This window comes from Podarcis melisellensis (assembly GCF_964234715.1).
Source record: "Podarcis melisellensis genome assembly, chromosome: 5".
NCBI classification, from domain to species: Eukaryota; Metazoa; Chordata; class Lepidosauria; order Squamata; family Lacertidae; genus Podarcis; species Podarcis melisellensis.
This window is the reverse complement of record NC_138537.1, coordinates 35,307,529-35,333,594: the sequence shown is the minus strand read 5'-3', so window position 1 is coordinate 35,333,594 and position 26,066 is coordinate 35,307,529. Positions and strand designations below refer to the sequence as shown.

The 26,066-nt window shown below is 41.7% G+C and overlaps 2 protein-coding genes across 6 annotated transcripts in view; both read left to right on the top strand.

Moving 5' to 3' along the window:
- The first annotated feature begins 366 nt into the window (after positions 1-366).
- MAB21L4 (mab-21 like 4) lies at positions 367-19,308 on the top strand. Its single transcript, XM_081910495.1, has 5 exons — positions 367-976; positions 6,786-7,008; positions 11,313-11,466; positions 16,287-16,643; positions 18,888-19,308. Exons 1-5 carry the CDS (start codon positions 472-474, stop codon positions 18,978-18,980), a joined length of 1,332 nt encoding a protein of 443 aa, XP_081766621.1. The 5' UTR covers positions 367-471; the 3' UTR covers positions 18,981-19,308.
- A 2,522-nt stretch (positions 19,309-21,830) lies between these two features.
- Positions 21,831-26,066, top strand: part of ANKMY1 (ankyrin repeat and MYND domain containing 1) — a 41,290-nt gene continuing 37,054 nt past the window's right edge. The window contains exons 1-3 of one of the 5 annotated variants that reach the window (XM_081910331.1): positions 21,831-22,068; positions 22,833-23,137; positions 25,013-25,139. In XM_081910331.1, coding sequence (XP_081766457.1) covers positions 25,036-25,139 — 104 coding nt within the window. In that variant the 5' untranslated portion in view covers positions 21,831-22,068; positions 22,833-23,137; positions 25,013-25,035. Of the gene's footprint in view, positions 22,069-22,832; positions 23,138-25,012; positions 25,346-26,066 lie in introns of those variants that run through there. The other 4 variants (XM_081910333.1, XM_081910332.1, XM_081910336.1 and 1 more) reach the window with 4 other exon arrangements.

Here is a 26,066-nt window from a genome sequence, read left to right as displayed (position 1 = left end):
AATGGTTGCAAGCCGCAAATCGTACTGAGTTTAAATCACACGAATTCATAGAGTCACTTCTCCAGCTGGCGTGGGTTAGGTCTACTTTAATATCAATGAGCCATGTGGACTTATACCAGTTAGCCCAGTTTTTCAGGCTTGCTGGGTGGGATGATTCTGCGGTATTAGAATAGGTAGCCAGACAACCGGATGTCTCAGTTGGCTCACCTGAACGTACCAGTTTCACAATGACTATTTTAAAATAGCTTGGCACTCTATCAACTATGTAACAGGAAAACATAAGGTTTATTCATGCTTCAGTGGAATTCCTCTTTATATGCTACTCCTCCCTACTCCAGCCCACTTTGCCTTGCCTGTCTCCTCCCACCTGCAGGCATATCTTTGTGTGTGCAGCTGCATCAATGTTTTTGTCTGCTTCAGAAACAGCAGAGGAACTTTCGGGAGGGGTTTCTTCTGTGCCACGCTTCAGCCATGGCCGCAAAGGTTGTTCACTGGAATAGCTATCTCCAGGTGATTCTGTCCCGTGAAAGCCGGAGAGTTGAGTGTTTCCAGAAAGCAGAGAACATTCTGCTTATTGTACTGGAGAGAGTCAATGCGATGGACCCCAGGTTTATAGTGGATTATTCAAGAAACCTGGAAGCCTTGGAATTTGCCCTCTCTGCTGCTGAGGATGAAGTAAGCATGGAGGTTCCCTTGTGTATTGATGCGGATGCCCTCTTGATGCAGGAGTGTTCAGGTGAACAGAGCGACTCCGAGAAGGCTACTCGTGGGAACTACCAGATGCCAGGATCTTGCTATGTAGGAGTACCTAAGGAAGGTGCTCACCCTGAAAACTGGACCAAAGAAGATGTATTCAGTGCGGTGGGTGGTACTGAATCCAGTGGCCACATTGTGCCAGGCAAGGTCCTTCATCTCCTGAAAGAATTGATCATTGCTGCCATTGTGCATTGCAAGCACCAATCCCTTATCAAACCAGGTATTTGTCTGAAACGGAAACAAACAAGGTGTGTCTTTGGGTGTGTGTGTAAGAGAGAGAAAAAGAGACAGGCAGAAAGAAAAACACAGACAAGAAGGGGCTGGGAATTAATTCTTTGGAACTTCTGAGTCAACATGCATAGTATAAGACTTAACGAGAGGGAAAGGAGAGAAGATCGGAGGAATAATACAGCAGGAGACCAGATATAGGTGGTCACTCTCAAGTAAGCATGTTCTTAAGCTAGAACACATACATAATATCACCTCAGTGTGACTGGGATCGATGTGCCAGGATATGTTTATACTTGAAGGGTATTTTCACACACCTTGAATTGTACAGTATATAAGGTGGCATATAAATGTTTAAATAAACTGCACACTCTCACACCCCTATGTGCAGTGATGGTAATGGAAAGGAGGGAAAGCTGTAGGCATGAGAATTTCTTTCTGTACAGAGCGCATGCTGAATCCCTGTTTCAGTTCCAGTTAAGTGCACTTCTGCCCTGATGGTTTTCCTCTTGCCTATGGCACAGCTGTTTAGTGATGGCTTTATTTGTCACTAAACATGGTAGAAGCATGCAGATACAATTACAGTAAGCTAACTGTGCATCTGATTCCTGGGGAGAAACTTGTGTGCTTCTCCTTTTCCTGCTGGCAGTCTGCACATTGGTTCCAGTTAGAAACTCTCCGCTCTCTCTTTCCAAAAATCAAACTGCAGACTGCACCTCTGCCCCTTTCTCTAACTCCAAGGGTTGTCATGTGCTGAAGGCTGGTTCCCAGGCCATCAGGAAATCCCCCGTTGTCATTATCAGGACCATTATGATTCTTTGATTAATATCCCTAGACACTCATTCACAGCCATAATGACAGTGAAGCGCACAATATATTATTCTGCAGTACCCTTTGCCCTGTCTTTGCTGCATGGAAACAAACACCCAGCTAGCCCTGGCCTATTTCATGTTCCAGGAAAGCCCTGGACTTGGTTTCTGTTTGCTTTTTGACAAGTGCATTTTTCTGTTGATCTGCTTGTTGATTTTTCAGTCTGTTTTGTGCATGCCGTTACACCCCATGACAGTTGTGTTTCACCGCATCGTTGCAGGTGCCTTATGTCAAACTAGGAAAGAATCCATTCCTAAAAATGAATCAGGGTTTCATGGGGTTGCCGGGTCTCAGGGCCTGACTCAGAGCCTCAGGGATCTCTGAGCCTCCTACCTCTGGTTTCATGATCCTTTCAGTCAGGTTTGGCAAGGAGGGAAGACTTGCTGGCCTGGAGCAAGATAACTTCTTGCAAGAGGAGAATTTTCACAGAACACCCAGTAGAGGTAGCTTGATGTTGTAAAAGTTATTTAGGCTGCAATTCTGTCCATGCATTCTTGGGACTGAGAATAAGTACTATTGAACTCTGTGGGGCTTCTGAGTAATCATGCATAGGATTGCACAGTTAATTGTATGCTTATCGGGGAACTGGGTAGAATAGTACTCGCAGCACATATTTTTTCTATATAAAACTGGGTATTCATGAATGGAGCCTGAAATATACTGGATTGGGGCTAAGACCCCATAGGCTGCCTGGCAATTCCATCCCCGGAGCGTTAGATCTTATTTATTATTTTTCTGTACCAGACTTCAGTAAAAAAAAATTATCCATGAAATTTTCAATAATAATAATAATAATAATAATAGAAGTGTACTAAAAAAATCTACAAAACAGCTACTGAATCAGCAAAATACGGACATCAATAAAAGCAGAAACATGCTAGGAAAAGGCTAGGAAAGCAATCTTCACTTGTGGCCAAAAAGACATGAAAACAGGTTCGAAGTAAACTTCCATGGGAGGAGTTCCATACCATAGGGGGTTCAGACCATGTCCCCACACTTCAAGTTGTGAGACTACTGCTAACAGCACACACTTTTAAAGAGATGTCTGCTTACAGATTAGCCTGCCCATGTACTGTAGTTATTTTCAGAGTCCTTTCTCTGGGTGCCACCCACTATCTAGGGTAAGGTGGGTGATGACCAGAATGAGCCTCCTCTCTCGTATCAGGGCTGTAGCTAACCCTATTTTGACTCAAGGGCCATATTCACCCTACCCCAATCCTCTAGAGGCTGTACACTAACAATCAGGTTGGTAACCAGAGGGTAAGTATGGTCATTTTACACGCCTGCACACACACACACACACACACACACACACACACACACACACACACGTGAATATCAGCTGGGAGGGAGGTCATCACCCTTTCCTGCTCATTAAATTATTGATCTGGTAACTAGGAAGGTGTGATTCACATTCTCATCAGGATGCAGTGCTTTGAGTAAGTTTTGAAAAAATGTTTTGCTGCCACTGACAGATTTGGTGAGACCTTGAAGAACTAGAAAAATGTTATTTTTAACCAAGCATTTGGTTGATACGCCCTTTTAATTTATTTATTTTTGGAGGGGAGTTAATGAGTTGTTGTTTTTATTTTGAAAATGCATTTCGTGGTTTATATTTTGTGTTTATTCTGTAAACCGCCCTGAGACCTGTGGGTATAGGGCGGTATATAAATTAATTAAATAAATAAGCAAGCAAGCAAGCAAGCTGCACCAGGCTTCCATACATGGCATTATCTACCTCTGGTGTATATATACCTATATGTTGTTTTCAAGTCATTTACTTGGTTCTTCTAATCTTATCTTTAAAGTGATGTTTTGCTTCACAGAAAGGAGCCTAGAGGCATTGTTTCTTTATTTATATTTTTTTGTTTAAGACATTTATATGCCATTTAATCATTAGCGTTTCTAAGCAGCATACATAAAAACAAACCATGCAGAAAATGAAACAATAACAAAATGATCACAAAACCGAACGTGACCTTAAAATGCCTGCTGGAATTTACCACAAGCTAGAAATCCAAATTTAGGCCATATCCATTATCCCTGCTCCAGAGAGACAGATGAAGGTCATTTCTTCACTGCAGAACTAAGGCGAGGAAGAGCAGAACTGGCACAGAGGCCTGATGGCTTTGAATCCATTTTTCCACTTCCAGAATTCCTATACATAGAGAGGCTTTCTCAGCAGTTTAGATTCGGATGTGCAGGACTATTTCTGGAACCTGGTTCATTGGTATGAATGGTGGGAAGTTTTGGCATCCTAACGTTTTGGAAAATGTGACTCTTTTTATGCTTCTAACAGCAGTATCTGGAAATTCTGGCTCTTAGGGATTCCGCATGCCAGAGATTCAGAATGCTATGTTCTGTATGTAGCATACATTCAGCTTGTGCCTACAATTTATTCCACAAATAGCTTGTAGGAGGACAACTTTGCAGTTGTCACAATAATGCTAAATGAATAGGTCAGTCAAACTTTCCTAGCAACCTCTCAGCAATAATGAGAGACAAGTGGTAACAAGAACCAATCCTAAGCTCTTAAATTTACATCATACAAATTTATTTTCTCCCCTCTAATTGCATTTGTTTGGTTATGATATAAGGTACTCTTTGAGGTGCAGTTTTTTTGGGGAAAATTAAAAGAAGGGAATTCAGAAGACAACAAATATACAGAAACAGTCTTTTTTGTCTAGGAATCTAAACTGGCTGCAAAAAAACGAAGTAGAATGTTGCTTCTTCAGAACAGATAGGTAGCCGTGTTGGTCTGCCATAGTCAAAACAAAAAAAATTCCTTCCAGTAGCACCTTAAAGACCAACTAAGTTAGTTCTTGGTATGAGCTTTCGTGTGCATGCACACTTCTTCAGATACACTGATACACTGTGTATCTGAAGAAGTGTGCATGCACACGAAAGCTCATACCAAGAACTAACTTAGTTGGTCTTTAAGGTGCTACTGGAAGGAATTTTTTTTGTTTTGGCTTCTTCAGAAGTGTGTGTGCAAAATGCAGTTTGGTAGATCACTGAATGAATGTTAAATGTGTAGAGAAGTTGGACAAGCACTATTTGTTAGAAATTAACTATCATGATTTCAGTCATGGGGTTTGGCCCTAACTCATACTGAAAGCCAGTGTTGTATAGTGGTTCAGAGTGTTTGAGGACCGGGACATTTGCAGTGAAACCAAAATGCTTGTTTTCAAAGCTATTGTACTATCAACCTTACTGTATGGTTGTGAAACATGGACCCCTTATAAATGCCATCTCCAACTCCTCGAAAGATTTCATCAATGGTGTCTCCAAAATTTTTCCACATCACTTGGGAAGAGAGGCAAACTAATGCCAGTGTACTGGAAGAAGCAAAGATCACCAGTGTTGAAGCGATGATTCTTCAATATCAACTTTGTTGGACTGGTCATGTTGTTCGGATGCCTGATGATCGTCTTTCAAAGCAACTACTCTATTCCGAACTTAAAAATGGAAAGAGTAATGCTGGTGGTCAACAAAAGACATTTGAAGACTCTCTCAAGGCAAATCTTTAAAAATGTAGTATAAATACCGACATTTGGGAAACACTGGTCTGCGAGCGCTGCAATTGGAGAACAGCCTTTACCAAAGGTGTCATGAACTTTGGGTGCTCGAACGCAGGACAAAAGGGAGAAATGTGCTAAGAGGAAGGCACATTTGGCAAACCCTTCTGCTCGGAAATCTATGTCCCCACTGTGGAAGGACGTGTGGATCCAGAATTGGCCTCCACAGTCACTTACTGTCAGGATGTTGTCAGCGGCCCCCAGCTGGTTGCCCAGGAAATTATAAAGACAAGGAAAACTTTCTTACAGTCCTTTTTTATTTCAATCTTTACAGAGAGAGGCTATAGAAATCAGCCTCTTGGATAATGACGTTATCCTGAGTGAATCTCCACTTCTCCATCTCTCGCACTTCCTCATTTGTCATCCTCATCATCTCCTCTATGTGCCCTCTGTCTTCGAGCTCTTTGCTCTCCTACTTTTAAGGCCCGCCAGGTTCTGGGAGATGGAGGGTATGGAATGCTTTCTAATGACAACCAGCTACTGCTCTTGCTCTCCCCATGATTTCACGACTTTCCCTCTCATTTGCCTCTGAGCTACGACCTCCCTCAAACCCCCGTTGTAAATCTATACTGTATTCTTCCTCCCTGGAAGGGCCAGGATGGGGAGGCAGTCTCCACCATTCCTCCTCTGCCCAGTCCCTCACACTTACAGACTCACAGTTAAGACCGTGTTCATGAAAGACAATCCTACTTGGCTATGAGTGATCTCCAAAGAAGAAGAAGAAGGTGTAGTTGTTAGAGTGTTGAATTATGACCTTGGGTGAGTCACTGTCTCTCAGTCTAATTACCTTCACAGAGTTGTTGTGGAGACAGAATGGGGAGGGCAGAACCATGTATACCACCTTGAGCTCTTTGGAAGGAGAAGTGGTATATAAATGTAGTAAATTAATTTTTAAAAAGACTGAGTGAGAATATTGCCACTGATTTAATGAAGGGGGTGGGGAGTAACCTTGTAGCTAGCAACATATAGGGGTTATATATGCATACACATTTGGCTATATATTTATATCCCGGTATGTATACAGTGGGGCACAATCTAGTCCTAGGTTGTTCTGCTGATTCCAGTGTGGCTTAACTTAAATTTACTTTTGCTAAACCGTCTCCCAAGCAAATTATTCTTCTCCACAATAGGCCTTAAAATGCTTTGCTGGTGTTTTTTTTTTGGGGGGGGGGGTTAGATGAAGGTTGCTAATTGTGCCACTTCTCAGTTATACACAGGATCTACATTGGTTCCTTTTCTGTTATTTCTGATGGGAGTGTTGCTTCCAAAATAAACAAGACCACGGTGGGAGCCTGGGGAAGAGGCAGTGGCGTGCATATCTCTAATTGCATTTATTCCCTTGACCCTCTCCAGGTGAACTCAGTGCTGAGAGGCTGAAAGATGATGACATGCAGCTGCCTTTGCTAGTGTCCAGTGGATGGAAAATGATCTGCTTCAATGTTGTCCCTGTAATAAGGAGAAAGCAGGATGTTCTGAAACTCAGCAACAATTGGCGAGAAAAGGGTTTCCCACAAAGCAGCATGAGCAAAGTCACTCAGGAAGCTAACTACATCCCTGCCAGTTACTATCACTGGAGGTAAAGTGCAATCCTGTGTTGTTGCTATGAATGCTACCTTAGGGGAAAGGAGCATCTTTTAGAGTGTCTCAGCTGTCATGTCTTCTCTAGGATATGCATGTTGTGTAACTAGATTTCTCTTGAGTTGCGTGGAGGAGAGTGAAGGGTCAAAATCCTACACACTTCAGAAATCATATACAATGACCAATGAACTCCATACACCTCCTTTGTCACAAAACTGTTGTGTGCCTCTCTCCAGTCATGAGGTCTACAGACATCATCATCATCATTATGGTAGGAATTAAATGAACGCCACCAATCATTTCCCTCTCTTTTTGTGAATCTGAAGAGTTCTAAGACAAGGTAGGGCAACAAACACAAAAGTTATTTTGTCAGTACTGCCATTAACATTATAATCAGTTCTATCTAGAGTGAAACCTTTATTTCCAGTCCAGGCTCCAGCTTAGCCTAACAAAACATTCAGGCATATTCATGCTAAAATGTGGATTTTGCTTTGGAATGGATTCATTCTTTATTTTATTATAAATATTTACATCCCATCTTTGCGTGTAGGTGTGGGTGGGTGTGTATGTATTGCCCCTTTTTTGTATCTAGCATTGTTTTTGGCTGCCTTGGGCATGATTCAAGCTAAAAGCAATGACAGATGCAACAACAAAAAATTTAAAAAGATGAAAACTGCTAAACAAGTGACTTTAAACAACCATTTAAGTAATATCTTGGCCAATTCAGCATTAGGCCATTTTCACCAATGAAGCAAAATCTGTTTTTGCATTTCCGGTGTTTACAAAACTGAATTAAAAAGCTGTATTGGTGTACATTTAATTGGAGAACTGTGTGTGTACGCACTATGACATCCACAACCAATGCATTACAGACTAATGAACACTCTTAGCAACTTGTATTTTTTTAAAAATACTGCAGCATGGAGTTTTGGCAAAATGCAAGATTTTTTCTATTTGTAGGGAAATGCTTATCCCTTCTGGGTCTGCTTCATCATGAAATGCAAGCTACATCCTATCTCCTAATTATATACATTGGATACATATATGCCAGGATGCTTTCAGTGTAGCTTATCCTGTCTTAGAATAGAGTATGAGATCGATAATTAATTGGCTCTATATTTCTGCAAGAACATTTTATGTCAGATGATGACTCAAGGAATATGGGACCAAACAATGTCACAGAGTCAGTGCACTATGTTTGATAGCCTCTACTTTAAAGTTGTCAGAGATGATGGCTCTGCAGCTTTCCTAGGTACAGTAACTTGTTCAGGCATGAGATTCACCAGCATTATCACCTCCTAAAATCTTTGAAGGGTGGGAAGCGAGGAGGAGGCCAGCCTGGGTAGATCATGAGTATTTTAAGAAAGGAAGCAGATGTTATTTTAAATTCTTAATTGCTGTGCTTTTCACACGGGACTGTGAAGCTAATAATTTCTGTGTGGAAAGGTATAAAATATAGTATAGGTATAAAATATAGATTTGTCTGTGGGCCACAGGTTCCCCACCCCTGGACTACAAGAAAGTCCTGTATATTTCATTATAAATTATAAATGAATCCCTTTCGTGCGTATTTATTTGCCTTCATCTATGCTCTAGGGCAGGGGTAGGCAACCTAAGGCCCGTGGGCTGGAGACGGCCTAATCGCCTTCTCAATCCGGCCCGCAGACGGTCCGGGAATCAGCGTGTTTTCACATGAGTAGAATGTGCCCTTTTATTTAAAATGCATCTCTGGGTTATTTGTGGGGCATAGGAATTTGTTCATTTCCCCCCAAAAAATATAGTCCGGCCCATCACATGGTCTGAGGGACGGTGGACCGGCCCACGGCTGAAAAAGGTTGCTGATCCCTGCTCTAGGGACAGAGCATTTGAAAAATGGTTCTAGGTGCATTTATGCAGCTAAAATTGGATTTATGCTGCTGAGTACCATAAACCGGCAGTGAGATGAGCTAATGAGTCTTCAGTGGATGCACAGGCAATCCTCGTTGTTTGGGTCCTCTGATCATCTATGTGGTCCAGAGGGCAGTTGGCCCTGACTAACTGCGGGTAATTGCCCTAGGTTTCTAGAATGTTTTCGTATGTCTTCCCATATGCCCTAAGTCATGAACTCATAAACAAGCTATTTCCACCCTGGGATGACCTGTAACCAGTTTTGTCCCTGTGAAGATAAGGGCTTATTCACAATTATGTTTTGCCCTACTCTTTCCAGACACAGGTCCACACTTAGAAGCTCCATGTCCAAGCAGTTTATCTGGGGGTTTTTGCCCTGAGTTTTCACCATGAAAACCCGCTCTTTAGCAGTCAGTTGGAGCAAACATCAATTTGGATTTTCCACGGATTACTGTTTGCTCTGATTGAGCTTTAAAGAGTGAGTTTTGCAAGGAAAGCTCAGGTTTTGCAGGGAAAGCTTTTACACACTCAAACATGGAGCTTTTCAGCATGAACTATGCCGGAAAGAGTGGAGGAAAGATAAGTGTGAATAACCCCCAAGTCAGTTCAACTAATATGAGAATGAGACAGATCAGTGTAATCTGCCTTTGTCAGGGTCATTCTCTCTTCCAGCCTGCTCTCACTCCCTGTTTTCTTAGAATACAAAATAGCTGTTCCTTAATGATAAGGTCTCCTACTGACCAATATAGAAGGAGTGGATGGAGGAGGAAGAAGAGTTGTCTTGGTTGAAGTCAACAACTGACCCAGGAGATGTGTTGAGAACAGTTAACTACAGTATAAAGATCTAGCCAGAAGCAATGCAATGGGAAGGTTACACAGTAGGAAGGGGTCAGTTTGACAGCATCTTTCTCCATCTTTTAGATCTGTCATGATGGTAAACCAAATCCCAAATTAATTTTGCATACATTCACTTAATCAATGTGTTCAAATATGAGAACTGAACATTTTGCCCCTCATTGACTCTTGAGCAGCAAGTTTTAAGCCTTTGCTTTTTTTGGCTGTTGAATTTAAGATGAATTATGCTGTCAGTGTTGGGCACCTTCAAACTTTACCTCACAAATCAGTAACTTTCCCCAGTTCATGAAAGAGATGCATCTCCCACAGAGGTTAGAGGCAAAGCAGAAGAGCTATTTTGTCTGAACAAACCTGAAAGACTGTGGGCGGGATAGCCATGCCTAAAATCCAGACCACACATCTGTGAGGAACATGATTGCAGTATGAAGGAGAGTTATGGGTTTGGCCATCACACTTGTGACTAATTTACATGTTACATCTTTGAAGGAATTTGCAGATAAAGGAGTGGCTCAAACATCTGCATACCTAAAACCAAAATAGCATACAGGGTTGTAACACTGGGAAAAGTCAACATGTGATGGGGAAATGTTATTGAATTGTTCTGACCCAACCCCTGCTTACTATGTCTATATAGCATATACATTCACAGAATCGTATGTATATTCCCCTAATAATGAACAAATATTGTCCCTCATAACTGAGGGATATTGTTCCTGCATTACTATGCATATGCATATAGGACTCTGGGTATGTTGTGTGCCACCGAGACATTAGCAAATGCATGATAGCCCTGTCTATCATGACTTGACTCTCAAAGGTAATAGATAACCTTGCCTTTTGACAAATCTGTGTACTCAAGAATAAGGGGATTTGGGGGGACTTGTATATGTCTGTGAAGCTGAGTTCTCTTCTGATGCTTTGCACGTTATGCTTATTTGCTGTGCTTGGAATCGATGCGTCCTTCCTTAGGGGAAAAAATGAAAGTTGGCAGTGACCAGATCACCATCTCTATTGGCCCAATAGCTTCAATGTAGTCCTCCCCTCAGGGATGCGGCTGGCGCTGTGGGTTAAATCACAGAGCCTAGGACTTGCCGATCAGAAGGTCGGCGGTTTGAATCCCCGCTATGGGGTGAGCTCCCGTTGCTCGGTTCCTGCTCCTGCCAACCTAGCAGTTCGAAAGCACGTCAAAGTGCAAGTAGATAAATAGGTACCGCTCTGGCGGGAAGGTAAACGGCGTTTCTGTGCACTGCTCTGGTTCACCAGAAGCGGCTTAGTCATGCTGGCCACATGACCTGGAAGCTGTACGCCGGCTCCCTTGGCCAATAAAGCGAGATGAGCGCCGCAACCCCAGCATCGGTCACAACTGGACTTAAGTCGTCCCCTCAGTCCTCCCCTCAGAGGGGTTCAGCGTGGGATATTAATCTGTTGACACAATCTACATCACGGATGACAATGTGAGTTTCATGCGTTCCCCTCTGGCGTATTGGTTCCCCACTGTAGTCAGTTCTACCCTAAAATCCTCAAATATTTCAACTTCTAACCATGTGTTTCTCCTGTTAGATATTCCACCAACCGTCCCATCCTGAAACTCATTCAGATTGTGAGCACCCTAAAGGGGTATCGTTTGGACAGCCTCCGCCTCCTTGATCAAGTCGCCCATGAGAACTGGAGAGAGGAAGGCAAGAAATGTGGGCTTGCATTTCACCACTTGAAGGTAGGTTTTTCTGGACTGTTAATCTCAGTCCTTTTGATGTGGCTTATTTGCCTTGGAGCAAGCTGTTGCTTGTGCAATGGTAGGCAGAACAGCAGCGTATGCTTCCTGGCAAGTATGCGGGGAAAACAAGCAGCTCTGCCTCATTTGTTATTTTAAAATCCCCACACCCAGTACTAAGAAGTACCAGGGCAGGGTTCTGCTGCTGTTTTTAACACCTGAATCTGCAAATAATGTATAATGTATTATGTAATGATTGCTGCCCCCTCTCTGATGCCATTTCCTGCAGAGGTGGAAAAGCCCATAGGGCAGCATATGTGTGCCATCTAAGAAGGTGAAGGTAGGGAAGCACTGGTCCAGAGACACAGTGAGAAGGATGCTGTGACCTTTTATGTGCAAAGCTGTTGGTTGCTCCCTCTGCACAGTGGCTCATATGAATGAGCTGCAGCAAAGCAGAGATTTGTCAATTACCCACATATATTAAAATACATTTGATTTTGGCCTCTCAGCCCTACACCCGGTTTGCAAATTGGGAATAAGGGAGATCTACATCACTTTCAGAATATCTGCTATTGAGTATTCAGTTTGCGGGGAGGTTATGCAATATTGGCTATTTATTAAGCATTAATTCTGATTTGTTTGTGGGAGTCAAGTAATTGTTAACCTATACATTGGGTCAAGTAATTGTTATCCTATACATTCCAGTGCGTTTTTCAATAATTCAATAAAAGTCACATTTAGGAGGGGAGCAGGTTTTGTTGCACAAGTGATCCAAATTCACTTTAGTTAATCAACCTGAATTTTCTGGGATGTGATTGAATTCCAACCTGCAAATAGTGACCCTAATGTGAAGGCAAACAGATTAAATATTTAAAAATGGGAAAGTGTTATGAAACTTGTCATGGTAGCCATTCTCAGATGTTTTCCTAATGAATCCAGGATCTCTCTTCCCTTCTCCTTTGTTTTGCTTAATCCCAAATGCCACGGACACATTTTGTTATTCTTGTTGTTACAATGAAGGCCAAAGTAGACATGATGTGGGAGTTTCAACAAAGCAACCATGGTTGGGGTCAGGTGGTGTGGATATTGTTTTTTTTAAGCTCCTCTGATGGTTCTTCAGTGCAGATCCCACCCTACCGCCTAGCTGCTGTTAGTCAGTCATGGAGCACAAAACATATGTCTATATTTTCCTTTCCATTGTGAATACCTGCTTTGGTGGAAAATGTATATCAGGCATGGAGCTAAGGGTTAAATCTCCTTTCCCCATGTACCATAGGTCTGCTCCAAATTGTGCCCCTTCTCCCCATAGCTCCTTTTTGAGAAAGAAAAAGATTGAGGTTGAATCCTGACAAGACAGAAGTACAGTGGTACTTTGGGTTACATACGCTTCAGGTTACATATGCTTCAGGTTACAGACTCCGCTAACCTACAAATAGTGCTTCAGGTTAAGAACTTTGCTTCAGGATGAGAACAGAAATCGTGCTTCATCAGCGCGGCGGCAGCAGTAGGCCCCATTAGCTAAGGGTTAAGAACAGCTTCAGGTTAAGAACAGACTTCTGGAACGAATTAAGTACTTAACCTGAGGTACCACTGTACTGTTTTTGGGGGACAGGGGGCGGGCTGGTGTGGAGGACTCCCAGCTCCTGAATGGGGTAACTGTGCCCTTGAAGGGACCAGGTGCGCAGCCTGGGAGTCATTTTGGACTCACAGCTGTCCATGGAGGCGCAGGTTAATTCTGTGTCCAGGGCAGCTGTTTATCAGCTCCATCTGGTACGCAGGCTGAGACCCTACCTGCCTGCGGACTGTCTCGCCAGAGTGGTGCATGCTCTAGTTATATCCCGCTTGGACTACTGCAATGTGCTCTACGTGGGGCTACCTTTGAAGGTGACCCGGAAACTGCAATTAATCCAGAATGCGGCAGCTAGACTGGTGACTGGGGGTGGCTGCCGGGACCACATAATACCAGTCCTGAGGGATCTCCATTGGCTCCCAGTACTTTTCCGAGCACAATTCAAAGTGTTGGTGCTGACCTTTAAAGCCCTAAACGGTCCTGTATACCTGAAGGAGCGTCTCCACCACCATCATTCAGCCCAGACACTGAGGTCCAGTGCCGAGGGCCTTCTGGCGGTTCCCTCAGTGTAAGAGGTGAAGTTACAGGGAACCAGGCAGAGGGCCTTCCCAGCCTTCTGGAACGCCCTCCCATCAGATGTCAAGGAAATAAGCAGCTATCTTATTTTTAAAAGACATCTGAAGGCAGCCCTGTTTAGGGAAGTTTTTAATATTTAATGCTGTATTGTTTTTAACACTTGATTGGGAGCCGCCCAGAGTGGCTGGGGAAACTCAGCCAGATAAGCGGGGTATAAATAAATTATTATTATTATTATTATTATTATTATTATTATTATTTATTATTATTATTATTATTATTATTTATTATTATTAAAAAAAATAATGGTGGGAGCAACATCTTTCTGCTTCACATGATTTGACTGGGAGATTGTACGAAGGGTGAACTGGGGTACTGCTTAAGTCATTATTAGCTGACTTCACACTTTGAGAACTTTAGTTTTATAGTTCTGAAGCACCAGTGTTAGGTTCCACGTGCTGAGTTTAGGCTGTGCAGCACATTTTCTATATTGTTGCAAGCAACCTCAGACTTGATGCTTTTACAGCACTGCAACATGGCGATAGCAGGACACCTACGTTGCTGTTTAGTTTGCATTTCATTTTGGGGACGTGCTTCATCTCTTACCACTTCAGGATAGAGAACACAAAGCGGCAGAACATGTTTTACAAAATCCTGGATACATGCCATGTGGCTTACGGGCATCTTCTCGGAGTTGTTGCACTTTTTATTGTAGCTAGATGCAAGATTGTTCTAGGAACCAGGCCAATCTCAGAACAAACACATTTTAGCTTGTTTTTGTTCAGCTTTGTTTGCAAATTGTGCATTTAATTGTCTTGAGTTTACAAAGCTTACCTGATTGGCCTTAACTTCATGAGTTGCTTTGGTTTGATAAAAAGCTGTTTGTGCGTCTCTTAATCATTAGAATAAGTGCCTAGGAAACATTAATGCAGCAACACGCTTCCCAAGCAACAAGGATAAAGTTCCAGCTCAGCTAGGCCACCAATTTGAGTGTAATTTAGGGCTGACTAAATTGGGATAAATTTTGTACCGAATAAGCAAACCCTAACCCTGCCAGCTTATTCCACGGGTGAAGAAAGGGCCAAGATGGCAACTAAAGAGCACATACACATGGTGCCTCCTGCATGACGCTCTTGCCATAGGTTGAGGGCAATAAGGAAGCAGAGGCAGAACAGTCACTCAGAGGACAATGACAAAAATGTTAAGGGCGCCTGAACAGCGAATTCCTGAACTTACTTGATAGATTTGGGCAATCTATGTTATATACTTAAGGCAATACTTTATTCTCTTACGCTATTTTAAATGTGCATTTCACATTTGACTTCCTTTAGTAATGTTTTCTTTTGAAATTGCTAAGATAATGTTTTTTAGTTGGCTTTGCTAAGTTAAATGTACATTCTGTGGTTGACCTCCTTTGTAATGTTTTATTTTGAAATCTTAAAGGTAATATTTTGATTTCCTGTTGCTTTCAATGTATACTTTATATTTGACTTTCTTCAGTAATGCTTTGTTCTGGGTGGTTTTAGTTGATGTTTTAATGTGTTGTAAACTGCTTTGAGATTTTTTTTAAATTAAAAATATAAAGCGGTATAGAAATGAAATGAGTAAATACAGTGTTACCTCTGGTTACGTACTTAATTTGTTCCAATGGTCCGTTCTTAACCTTAAACTGTTCTTAACCTGAGGTACCACTTTAGCTAATGGAGCCTCCCACTGCCACTGCATGATTTCCGTTCCCACCCTGAGGTAACGTTCTTAACCCGAGGTACTACTTTCGGGTTAGCGGAGTCTGTAACCCGAAATGTTTGTAACCTGAGGTGTTTGTAACCTGAGGTACCACTGTATAATCATAACCCTTTGCATGAGAAACAAATTTGGGAGGCCAGAAATATAGTTTACTTGGTTCTTAGAGATTATTCTATTTAATTTGGCACATCTTACCTGAGAATCTTCTGCTACTCTATTCTATTTAATGCAACAAATAATTTTAGTAGCCATGACCGTGGTTTTATTGTATGTGTGGTGCCCAATGATTTTTATGGTTATTGTTTTTTTTTGTTGTTGTTCTCCTTCTGAATGCCATGGCCTATGGCTAGTGCAATAAAAAGTTTAATTGGAATTGGAATGGATATTATTCAAGCCATTATAGTTAGCAGCACTTTAAATGATGCACAGAAGTCAAAGGTTGTGGCTTAAACAATCCAACCAGCCTCCCTTCATCTCTTACATGTGACAACACATATTTATTGAAGCACCGATAATCTGTATTTTTAATAAAAGTATATCTAGGCAGTACACAATTTATGGTTAAAAAGAAAAAGAAAGCACAGGTCCATCCTCTAAGACTGCCACCTTTCCTTCTGGTAAATGACTTTATATGTTGATATTATTTTTTTATACTATTCTAACGTTTGTTGAATGTTCCTTTTTTGTTGTAGGTTGCTTATTTTAAAGTTTTGTTTTATTATCACATTTTTGTATTGCATTAGATTGTTATAAGATGTACATTTTTTGTTTCTTCAGCTTGTAAACCGCCTTGAGTATTGTACGATAGAAAGACCGTATACAAATTAAAAATGATGAAATGATGATGATGACCCAAAGGCTGATTTTCATTCCACACACCCACATTGCCTTTGCCTTTGACCTTTTGCTAACTGTTAATACTTCCTCCTAGATGGTGTTGCTCTGGGCCACTCACTTTTTCCCTTCCCCTGAAGACTGGATGGATCTGGAAGGGTCCGTGTATCGTCTTCTGGTGATCTTGCTTTGTTGCTTAGTGACCAAACACCTCCCCCATTTCCTGTATCCAGAGCAAAATATGTTCCAAGGTGATGATGTCCTGGAATTGAGCTCTTTGTATCCGAAAGTGGAGAGTTTTGCTATCGAGCCTGAGCATTTCCTGAAGTTCAATTTTGTAAGGGAAGGCAAAGCACACCAGCAGATGGACAATGGTCTCAAAGCCTTACTTCATCTCCCAGCTGAGGATAAAGCCTATTGGAGCACTGCCTTCTTTGATATGCTGCTTAATAAGGTAATATGCTCACAAACACAGGCTCATAGTTGAGAACCAGAGAGGTTGTCTTCCGGTCTATGAGACCTTCATGCTTACTCTTGCACTCCTAAGTACAACCACTAACAAAGGGATGGGGAACCTATGGCCTCCAAGATGTCGTTAGACTACAATTCCCATGATCCCTGGCCAGTGGCTATGTTGGCTGCCAGCAGCATTCCTGCACTGCAGGGGGTTCGATTAGATGGCCCTTGGGGTTTCTTCCAGCTCTATAATTCTATGATTCTATGAGTATCTAGAGGGCCGCAGGCTCTTCATCCCGCTGCACTGATGGGTGATTCAGATTTTTTAGTTTACTTGTTTTAAAAGGTTTATATGGTTCTCATCAGTGTTTTACAAGATAAAACACACAAATAAAAAAGAGTAAAAGCCTGGGAAAATCAAAAACATTTATGGCGCTAGTTCAAGTGGCTGGTTATAAGTCACACAAGTAAGGGCACGATTCATTTCAAATATGATGACATGCTCATGTTGAGATACTCTACTCTAGCGCTTACTACCACCTGAAGTTACAACAAACCCCGTGATAATGACTGAGCCTTGAATCAATACTGTTTGATTCTGATAATTTTCACAATCTCAATTTTGCAAGCTTTGACTAGCATTGTGGTTAAAGTTGTGGTTTTGTTTTTTTTGAAATGCATTAAAAATATTATGAAAAACAAACCCATGTCAAAACTTGGAAGTCAAAGGCGCACAACGCCTTGATAACACTTTTTGATTTGAATTATTAAAATATTTCTCTGACTTAGTCAACTTGGTTTAGCTTCGTCCTGGGACCTGTAATTCAAGCTTGCTCTTGAGGCTTCAGGGAAGAGCTAAGAGGGTGTCTCTTATTGATATATGGGACTGAAGAGAAAACATACACAATTAAAAGTCAGATTTAAACTAATAGCCCTTTCATGCCTCAGCAGGCAGCCTTTCCCCAAGGCTATTGCATGAAGGCTGTTTCGCTCTCTTTAGTTTGTAAAAGCAGAAGGAAACCTTTTTTTTAAAGCTATCATGACTTAAATTTATACCATAATAAATTTGTTAGCCTTTAAGCCACCACAAGGTTCTTTGATATTTTTAATAGGTATCTGTTTTATACTCTCCACTCACAGGTCTGACATGGGTAAATTACATGTTACAGTGAGCTGACTATACACAATGAACACAACACCCCCTTTACATTGGCAAAGCTCCTTCAGAAGGGAATAACTCTGTACTGGAGAACGGATGAGTGGGGAATGAATGTCACAAGCTGCTCTGTAGTCTTCTTGGCCCATGTCTAACTCATAAACACATACGGGGTAAAAGCATCTTTGTGAGTGCTCTGGGGACAAGTAGTGGAGACAAATGTTTTCCTTAAAAATATAAAGCAGTATAGAAATGAAATGAATAATAATACCCTATTGGTCCTAATATAAGCCACACCCGAATATAAACTGCACCTTTAAAATTCAAGGGGAGGGGGGGAAACAACAATACCCAAATATAAGCCACTCCTTTAAAAATCTGCAGGCACTCACACCCATTCTGTTTTACTGTATGTCTGTTTCAGCAGCGATATCATAAAAGCTAGTAAGGTTCGTATTTTGTAAGGTTAGAAATTTAAGCCGCACTTTTCACGGTCGGAGTTTGGGGAAAAAGTGAGGCTTATATTCAGGCGAATACGGTAAAAACAACAGTAGTAGTAGTAGTAGTAGTAGTAGTAGTGGGGAAAAAGTGAGGCTTATATTCAGGCGAATACGGTAAAAACAACAGTAGTAGTAGTAGTAGTAGTAGTAGCAGCAGCAGTAGTAATCTGAGTTCAGAAGGTGCTGGCAGCTTTCTTTCTTAAAGCAGCAAATCGATTTGTATCTATGGGTCGATTTCTGAATGATTTGCAGTAGATTGGCAACGATTTCTGACTCCCAATAGTACAAATACAGGAAAACAAAATGACTTCCATTCCTCTTGCCCTAGAAGCATGCTACTGGAATGAAGGTTTTATGTGGAATGTATGTGAACTCTGTTCAGTTCTTGTACTCAAAAATAAAAATAAAATCTTTCATACGAAGTGCATGCATCTTCCAATATGCTCCATTTAGTTTTAGGTTCTCCAGGTTTTTAGCAAAGTACGAATGCAAATCCTGTATGCCTGGAGTCTGCCTACCCTTATGCCAAAGTGTCTGCAGTTCCGAATGTTTATGTTGTTTCACTTAACACCTATATTTTATTCAGTTTCAGATGTACCATATCAAAGACACACAGCGGATTTCTGCTATGTCACAACTCTTGTCTAGCATCAAGAAAATGGAGAAGAACCAGAGTTGAACACATTACTGTGGGATCACAAGCTTTCCTCCCTGAATGGACTTCACTTTAAGTTTCCTGTGATCAAAATTCCTATCTGTTGTTGTTAATGGCTTATTTTTATTTCTGGCTGTTGTGATAATTGCTTTAACAACAAGAAGAGCACACACAAAATGACAACTTGTAATTGTAACCTGGTGGAAATCACCAGACGGCAATTCCATCATTAGGAATGAGGGTCCAATTTTCTATCCACTGTTTTTTATATAAGAAGTGAATGTCCACAGTAGTGTTATTTTATGTATATGGTGCTCTATAACAATTAAGGGAAAGGAATAATATATTCACATACTATAACAACTAGGTGAAAAATTCTGAGTATCAGCAGAACAGGGATGCCTGTGCCTGAGGGAGATGCAAGGCTCCTCTGAAAGGAGTATTTTTTATTTTATTTATTTATTGAATTTATATACTGCCCTATACCTGAAGGTCTCAGGGTGGTTCACAGAATAAAATCAAAATATAAAACCACAAAATAATATATTCAGAATAAAAACAACAACCCAGTACCCGCCCCCCAAACCCCACATTTTAAAAGGGCATAGGACTTCAATCAAATCAACCAAAGACCTGGTTAAAAAGGAACATTTTTTGCAATTTTAAATACTCATTTTACATCCTTAAAGTATCAATGACTTCCCTTCTTCTCTTTCCATGGTTCATTCTGTAAAACAGAAAATATATATACCGTAAATGTTTTTGACTGGTGCCTAAAGGTGTATAATGAAGGTACTAGGCGAACTTCCCTGGGGAGAGCATTCCACAGACAGGGAGCCACTGCAGAGAAGGTCTGTTCTTGTGTTGCCACCCCACCTCTCGAGGAAGAGGCACATGAAGTAGGGGCTCAGAAGATGATCTCAGGGTCCAGGAAGGTTCATATGGAAATGCAGTCCTTGAGGTATCATCGTCCGGAACCATTTAAGGCTTTATAGGTCAAAACCGGCACTTTGAATCGGGCCCAGAAACTTATTGGTAGCCAGTGCAGTTGGACCAGGATCAGTGTAATATGCTCAAACTGTCTTGCTCTGGTGAGCAACCTGGCCGCAGAATTCTGCACTAGCTGAAGTTTTCAAACCATCTTCAGAGGGAGCCCTACGTATAACACATTGCAGTAATCTAACCTTGAGGTTACCAGAGCGTGGACAAGGCTATCTCTGTCCAGACAGGGCATAGCTGGGTTACCAGTCAAAGCTGATAGAAAGCATTCCAGGCCACTGAGGCCACCTGTGACAGCAAAGGATCTGCTACAAACCTGGTCCTTCAGAAGGAGTGCAAATCCATCAAGAGCAGGCAAGCTCCCACCCATCTGGTCCAGGGAACCAGCACACTAACAGTACCTCAGTATTATCTGGATTGAGTTTCAGTTTGTTGGCTCTCATCCCATCCAATACCGAGGCAAGACACTGGTCCAGTGGTGGGTCTCCTATCTCACCTTTGTAAGACTCATGAAAATATGGACAAATATGTGAGAGCTCAATATGTGAGGAGGAAATTCAAATCTAGAAGGTGGACTTGTACGAATCTACGGCTGCAGAAGGGTGTTCTGCAACTAGCCAGCTGCTCCCTGCTCTCTAGTTCTAAGCCTAGCCTGCAGCCAGTGTTGGCTCAATATAGTTTGTTGCCTGAGGCTGAGAAGCAAATAACACCTATTCCCCCACCAAGTCAGGGTGCATAGTACCCATTAAGGCCAGACAAGTTATTTTGGTACCTGAGGCAGAAAACCTAACAAGCGCTTCCATCCCTCCCTTCTGGCAAAAGTACATTAATAATAAATTTTGTAATAATCTGTTGCCTTTTCACGTCTCCCCAAAGCAGCTATCACACTTTGACTAATGGTAGGGCCACCCCTCTGTGCAGTGCAGCTGAGGGTACTGTACTGGCTGTAGGCTCTGCTTGTGCGTGTCTATACTTTAAAAACAGGTTTTGGATACTGAGAAGCTTTAATTCTGGAAGTTACAAAATTGTGTAATTATTTTATTTTTCATTTAGTTGTAAAATGTGGTGCTTTGTTGCAGGCAAAGCCTTACAAAAGCCTTGCTGGACCAACCCATGTACTGTAGTCTTTGTTATTGCCACAGAATATATCTATCTTTCAGGCATATGAAGAATTCATGTAATAGGTTTAAAGTACTGTATATCTTTTTGCATATTTGTATCAAACATTCCATGTATTTAAGAGTGCTTCCTTATAGTCCTAGTTACTTTTAAGATCCATTTAATGTATGTAAATTCTTCATTGTGGGAAAACACACAGTGCTGATATACTTCTGTATGAATTATGCGACCTGATATCTGGTCATTAAATTAATCCCTGCCTTCCAATTCCTGCCTCTAAAGTTTTACTGGAGACATGTTACACTAGACTTTTACAAACACCGGTGAGATAAATTTTCACATCACCTGTGATAAGTAGGATGCCAGGCCAGTATGCTGCATTCATGAAGTATGTGATGTGTCTGCCACCACACCGTAAATACATTTGTAAATATTAAATAGTTAAAAATCCAGAGATACAGTATGTCCAGAACCACCTACCCAAATCAATTTTCTTTAGTCTTTAGCACACACCAAAATCCCATTTCTCTACAGCATTTCATACTGTCATCTAAGAAACTATGGAATATACAACAACAACAATCTGTATTACGGTCCAGAGACCCAACAAATCGTTACAAAGCAATACACAATTCATACAGCCTACCTCCAGGTTAAACAAGCATTTTGTTAAGAATATAGGGATCACTGGTTCTTGCAACCATTGATAAAAACTTTGCCACTGCTAATGTTCTAGCATTTGTCTGGTCTTCCAATAGGAACCTGACATAGTGAGTCTCTGATTTTCCCGGGAAAGGTACCAGCAAGGGTAGTATCAGTTCAGCCCTGGCTTGCTCATATTTTGCGCAGTGCAACAAAATATGTTTTATGGAATTGATGTCTTGAGCACACGAGCAACGTCTGTCCTGGTAGGGAACTCCTCTCAACCTGCCATCCAACACTGCAGAAGGAAAGACGTTTAGTCTGGCTTTGGTGAAAAGCCTTCGATAGTTTGGTACTGTCAGAGCTGCCTCCAGGTCCCAGCTCACAGAGGACCAACGCTAGCCGGTTGTAATGTACAAAAGTCTTTATTAAAGTTCAGTTTCCATTTACAAGCCGCAGCGTGCAGCTCTACATCTAGAACCTAGACCGGCGAAGCTCCGTCTGAGTCTCCGCCCCCTGTACACCAGTTTAAGACTCTAGCCTTACTCCACCTCTTCCGTTGTTCTTTCCTCCTCTGGGTCCTTCTGCCCCCCGGGGTCTCCTCCTTTCTGGACTCTTCTGACGCTGACCCCCCTGACTCTTGTCCCTCCTTCCGGCGGGCTTTAGGACCTGGCTCCCTATCCGGGCTACCTGCTGTGCCGCTCGCCTGTACATTTGAACTTGGCGCGCGCGCCCAGCCTCCAACCTTCCTCTCGACCGTTGCCGTGCTCTCCGATGGAGGCGTGGTCAATCCTGACTCATCTCCTCTCGCTGGTGGTGAGCAGCCTGATCCCGATACCTGGGACTCCTCCCCCCCACTGCGCTCTGGTGGGGAAGCTGGTCCTGATTTCCAACTGCTGCTCTCTGAGTCCCCTCTGGCCCCTTCTTCCTGGGGTGTCCCCCTAGGCACCCCCCTTGCTCTGGCCATGGGCGCCCCCTTCTGTGAATCTTCCGATTCGCTGGAGAGACTCAGGGAATTCCTCGGACCACTGTCATCGCTTACGCTCCCCTTGGATTCCTCCCCCTCGCTCTCTATTTCCTCCCTCTCCTGTGCCTCTGCTCCTGAGCCCCTGACAGGTACTGTCAGGTTTTTAATGTAAGATGTTAACTTAAAGACATGCCCATATTGTAATCCTACTGTCAGCGGACTACAGACTGCGTGTGATTGAGATCGCAAGTCACTGGTTGCATTATGCCATAATCTTTGCTTTAATCTAGTACCATGGAATAATCTAGTACCATGGAAACGTAACTCCTTGATTCTGTAAATAATAGCTCCAACTGCCATTGTGAAGTCATGTTCTGTAGATTCTTTTAAGTATCTCTCTCTTGCACATACACACACATTAAAACAAGACTGAGCCTCTACCCAAGAAACACAGGTTAGTGCACAAGTTCCTAAAGTTAATGTTGTTCAAGCTTGCCAGATCAGGAATCTATCTTGAATCCCTATCCATCCCACAAATGGCTGGCTTCAAATAGTGATTTTTTTCCAAATGGCATATTTGGATCCTTCTTGTTTTTAGGGCACATTTCATGGTATTATTTATCTGCGAGAACCACAGGGTATAAAACTTGTCTGAAAGGAAAGTGTGAACCTTCTCATACAAGCGCAGAAAGGACTCCCAGACACCCAAGCATTAGTACATTTTATGGTAAAATAATTTGGGCCAGCATTGTCCTACAAACTTCTGTACCAAATGTAGATTTTTGGTATTTCTTGCAAGGGGAAAAGAAGTCATATTCAGGCCCTTTGGTCCTTCAGCACAACATAGTACAAGGGATCAAGTGTGATTTGATTCATTTATTTGGCATCTTATATACTGCTGTTCAACCACTGGTCTCAAAGCAGGTTAGAAAAATAAAATCCTGATGCAATTATGGCAATAATAATAAACATTATACAAAGACAGATTAATTCAAGAGGGTTGACAGGGGAACAGGATCTAATCATGAATGTTTCTGGCTGCTTAACCTGGACATCAGATGGATGCTCGGATCTAGAAGTACTCTGAAGCTCTGAAGCTGATCTTTGGGGGAAGTCCATCCAACACTCCAAAGGAATTTATTTATTTGACCACTGATACTGATTGAGAGGACCAAAATTCAGAACAATTCCAACTATATAATGACTCAGATGTGTCAGTTGACATTTACAGCTTTAAAGACACATGTGCTTCTTTAAAGAGGATACATGTGGAACACTCTTTCAAGTGAGATTAACAGGCCATAATATCCCCACAAGTCTGTAAGCTGGCCTTGTTAACTGTTGTTTTACACAATGACTAACTGGGCTGTGCAAATCTGTGGTGCTGATTTCTACTACTTTATTGTGATTTATGGTCATATTGGGCTTTTGTTTAAAGGTGCTTTACATATTGGTACTGCACATTCTTTAATTTATACATTTGTGTTTGTTCCCTTGTGTGGAACCTCCTCCCTAAAATGTGGCATATAAATGTATTCAATAAGTACATTAATTTAAAATAATCATATATGAATGAGACAATTCAGAATTCTCCATGTATTCCTATGGCTTTTTGGAAGGAACCAATGCATTACAATTACCATTGTCTGCTATTTTAGTAGATGCTGAGTGATTTACTGCTTTATATGACAGCATTTGTATATCTCTTAATCATAAAACCCTTTATGTGTTTTAAATAAAATGCCATAGCCTGGGGGGGGTGGTGGTTTATTGGTTATTAGTTAATGGAGAGAGCATTCCACAAGTGGGAAGCCACTACAGAAAAGGCCATTCTTGTCTTGCTACCCTCTGGACCTCTCACAGAGAAGGTTCACAGAGAAGGGCCTCAGATGATAATTTTTTGCAGGGTCTGGATTGGTTAATATGGGGGAGGGGGAGAGGAGATCCTTGAGGTAGAAAGTGCTTGGCTAAAAAAGAGAGAGAGAGAGAAAGAAAAGAGAGAGAGAGAGAAAAAGAAACAAGACCCACCTGCCATTTCACACAATGTGTTTTGCCTATATGTGATTTTGGCTTTAGGAGCGATCCCCAGAATGCAACCCCAGAGGGCTTAGCCAGATGTTACTTTACTCTCTTGTCAAATGAGGGCTGGGAGAGCATTGCACAAAAGAAGTACAAAGGGATTTTTTGCAATGGTCAATAGGCACACTAAGCCTACTTATTTCCAAGTAAGTCACTTTGAAATCAGTGGAACTCCCAAATGTGAGTTTAGGGTTAGATGACCTCAGTTTGGTAAATTAACATTAGTGACGCTTTCTGATCATGATTCCAGAGTGAACAAAGAGGAAGTAGGAGATGGCATCCCAAGAGAAGACGAAGGGGAAGATGAAACTGAAAATGAGGCAGAATCTGCACTTGGTTATGATGATGATGAAGAAGAAACTGAACACTGATACTGAGTAAGAGCAAGGACCAAGCCATTTTAAGGGAGAGGCTTTTCTCCGCTTTGAATAACAGCAGAACTCATAACCATTCAAATTATATAATGACTCAGAGATGCACGAGTTGACATTTACAACTTTAAAGACAAACATGCTTCTTTAAAAAGGATATGTGTGGAATTCTCTTTCAAGTGAGATTGGACAGGCCGTATCCCTACAAGTCCGTAAGCAGCTCTTTTAAATGACATTGTTAACTGTTGTTTTACATAATGACTAACCAGGCTGTAGAAATTTGTGGTTCTGATTTCTACTATTTTATTGTGATTTGTGGTCATGCTGGGCTTCTGTTTATAGGTGCTGAATAATTTTCTGTTACTGATTGCTTTATAGAGTTTTAAATTATCTGTTTATATATTGCTACTGCATATTCTTTAATCGAGATACAGCTGAATGCATTAAAAAAGTCCTCAACCTGTTAGGGGCCAGGAGCAAATTTAGAAATTTTTCATGGGCACCACAGAACAAATACTGGTGAGGTTCGGACACACATCCAATCTCCAAAAATTAGGCAAAATATCCAAGACTCCTCAAAGTAAATAAAACGCTAACAAAAAAGCAGGAACATCTCCCTCCAAAATAAGCAATGTCTCCAACAAACAACCCCACCAAAACAAAATTTCATAGGGGCCTTGGCAGATTCTGAGGTCAAGGAAGAGGTGGGGCAACTCTGGGTAAACCAAGGGTTCTTTGGCAGTTTACATAGTGATTTGTAAGCTTGTTCACAAATGGCCATTGGAATGGGCTTTAATTTTGCATCCTGACTTGCAAACATCAGAATATAGCTATGCAAGTAGTTTGCCATCTGTGACCATTTGGAAACAACCAGTGCATTCTGATGCCTATTCTGTATCATTTGTTTTCGCATTTCCACAATCAACTGAAGCA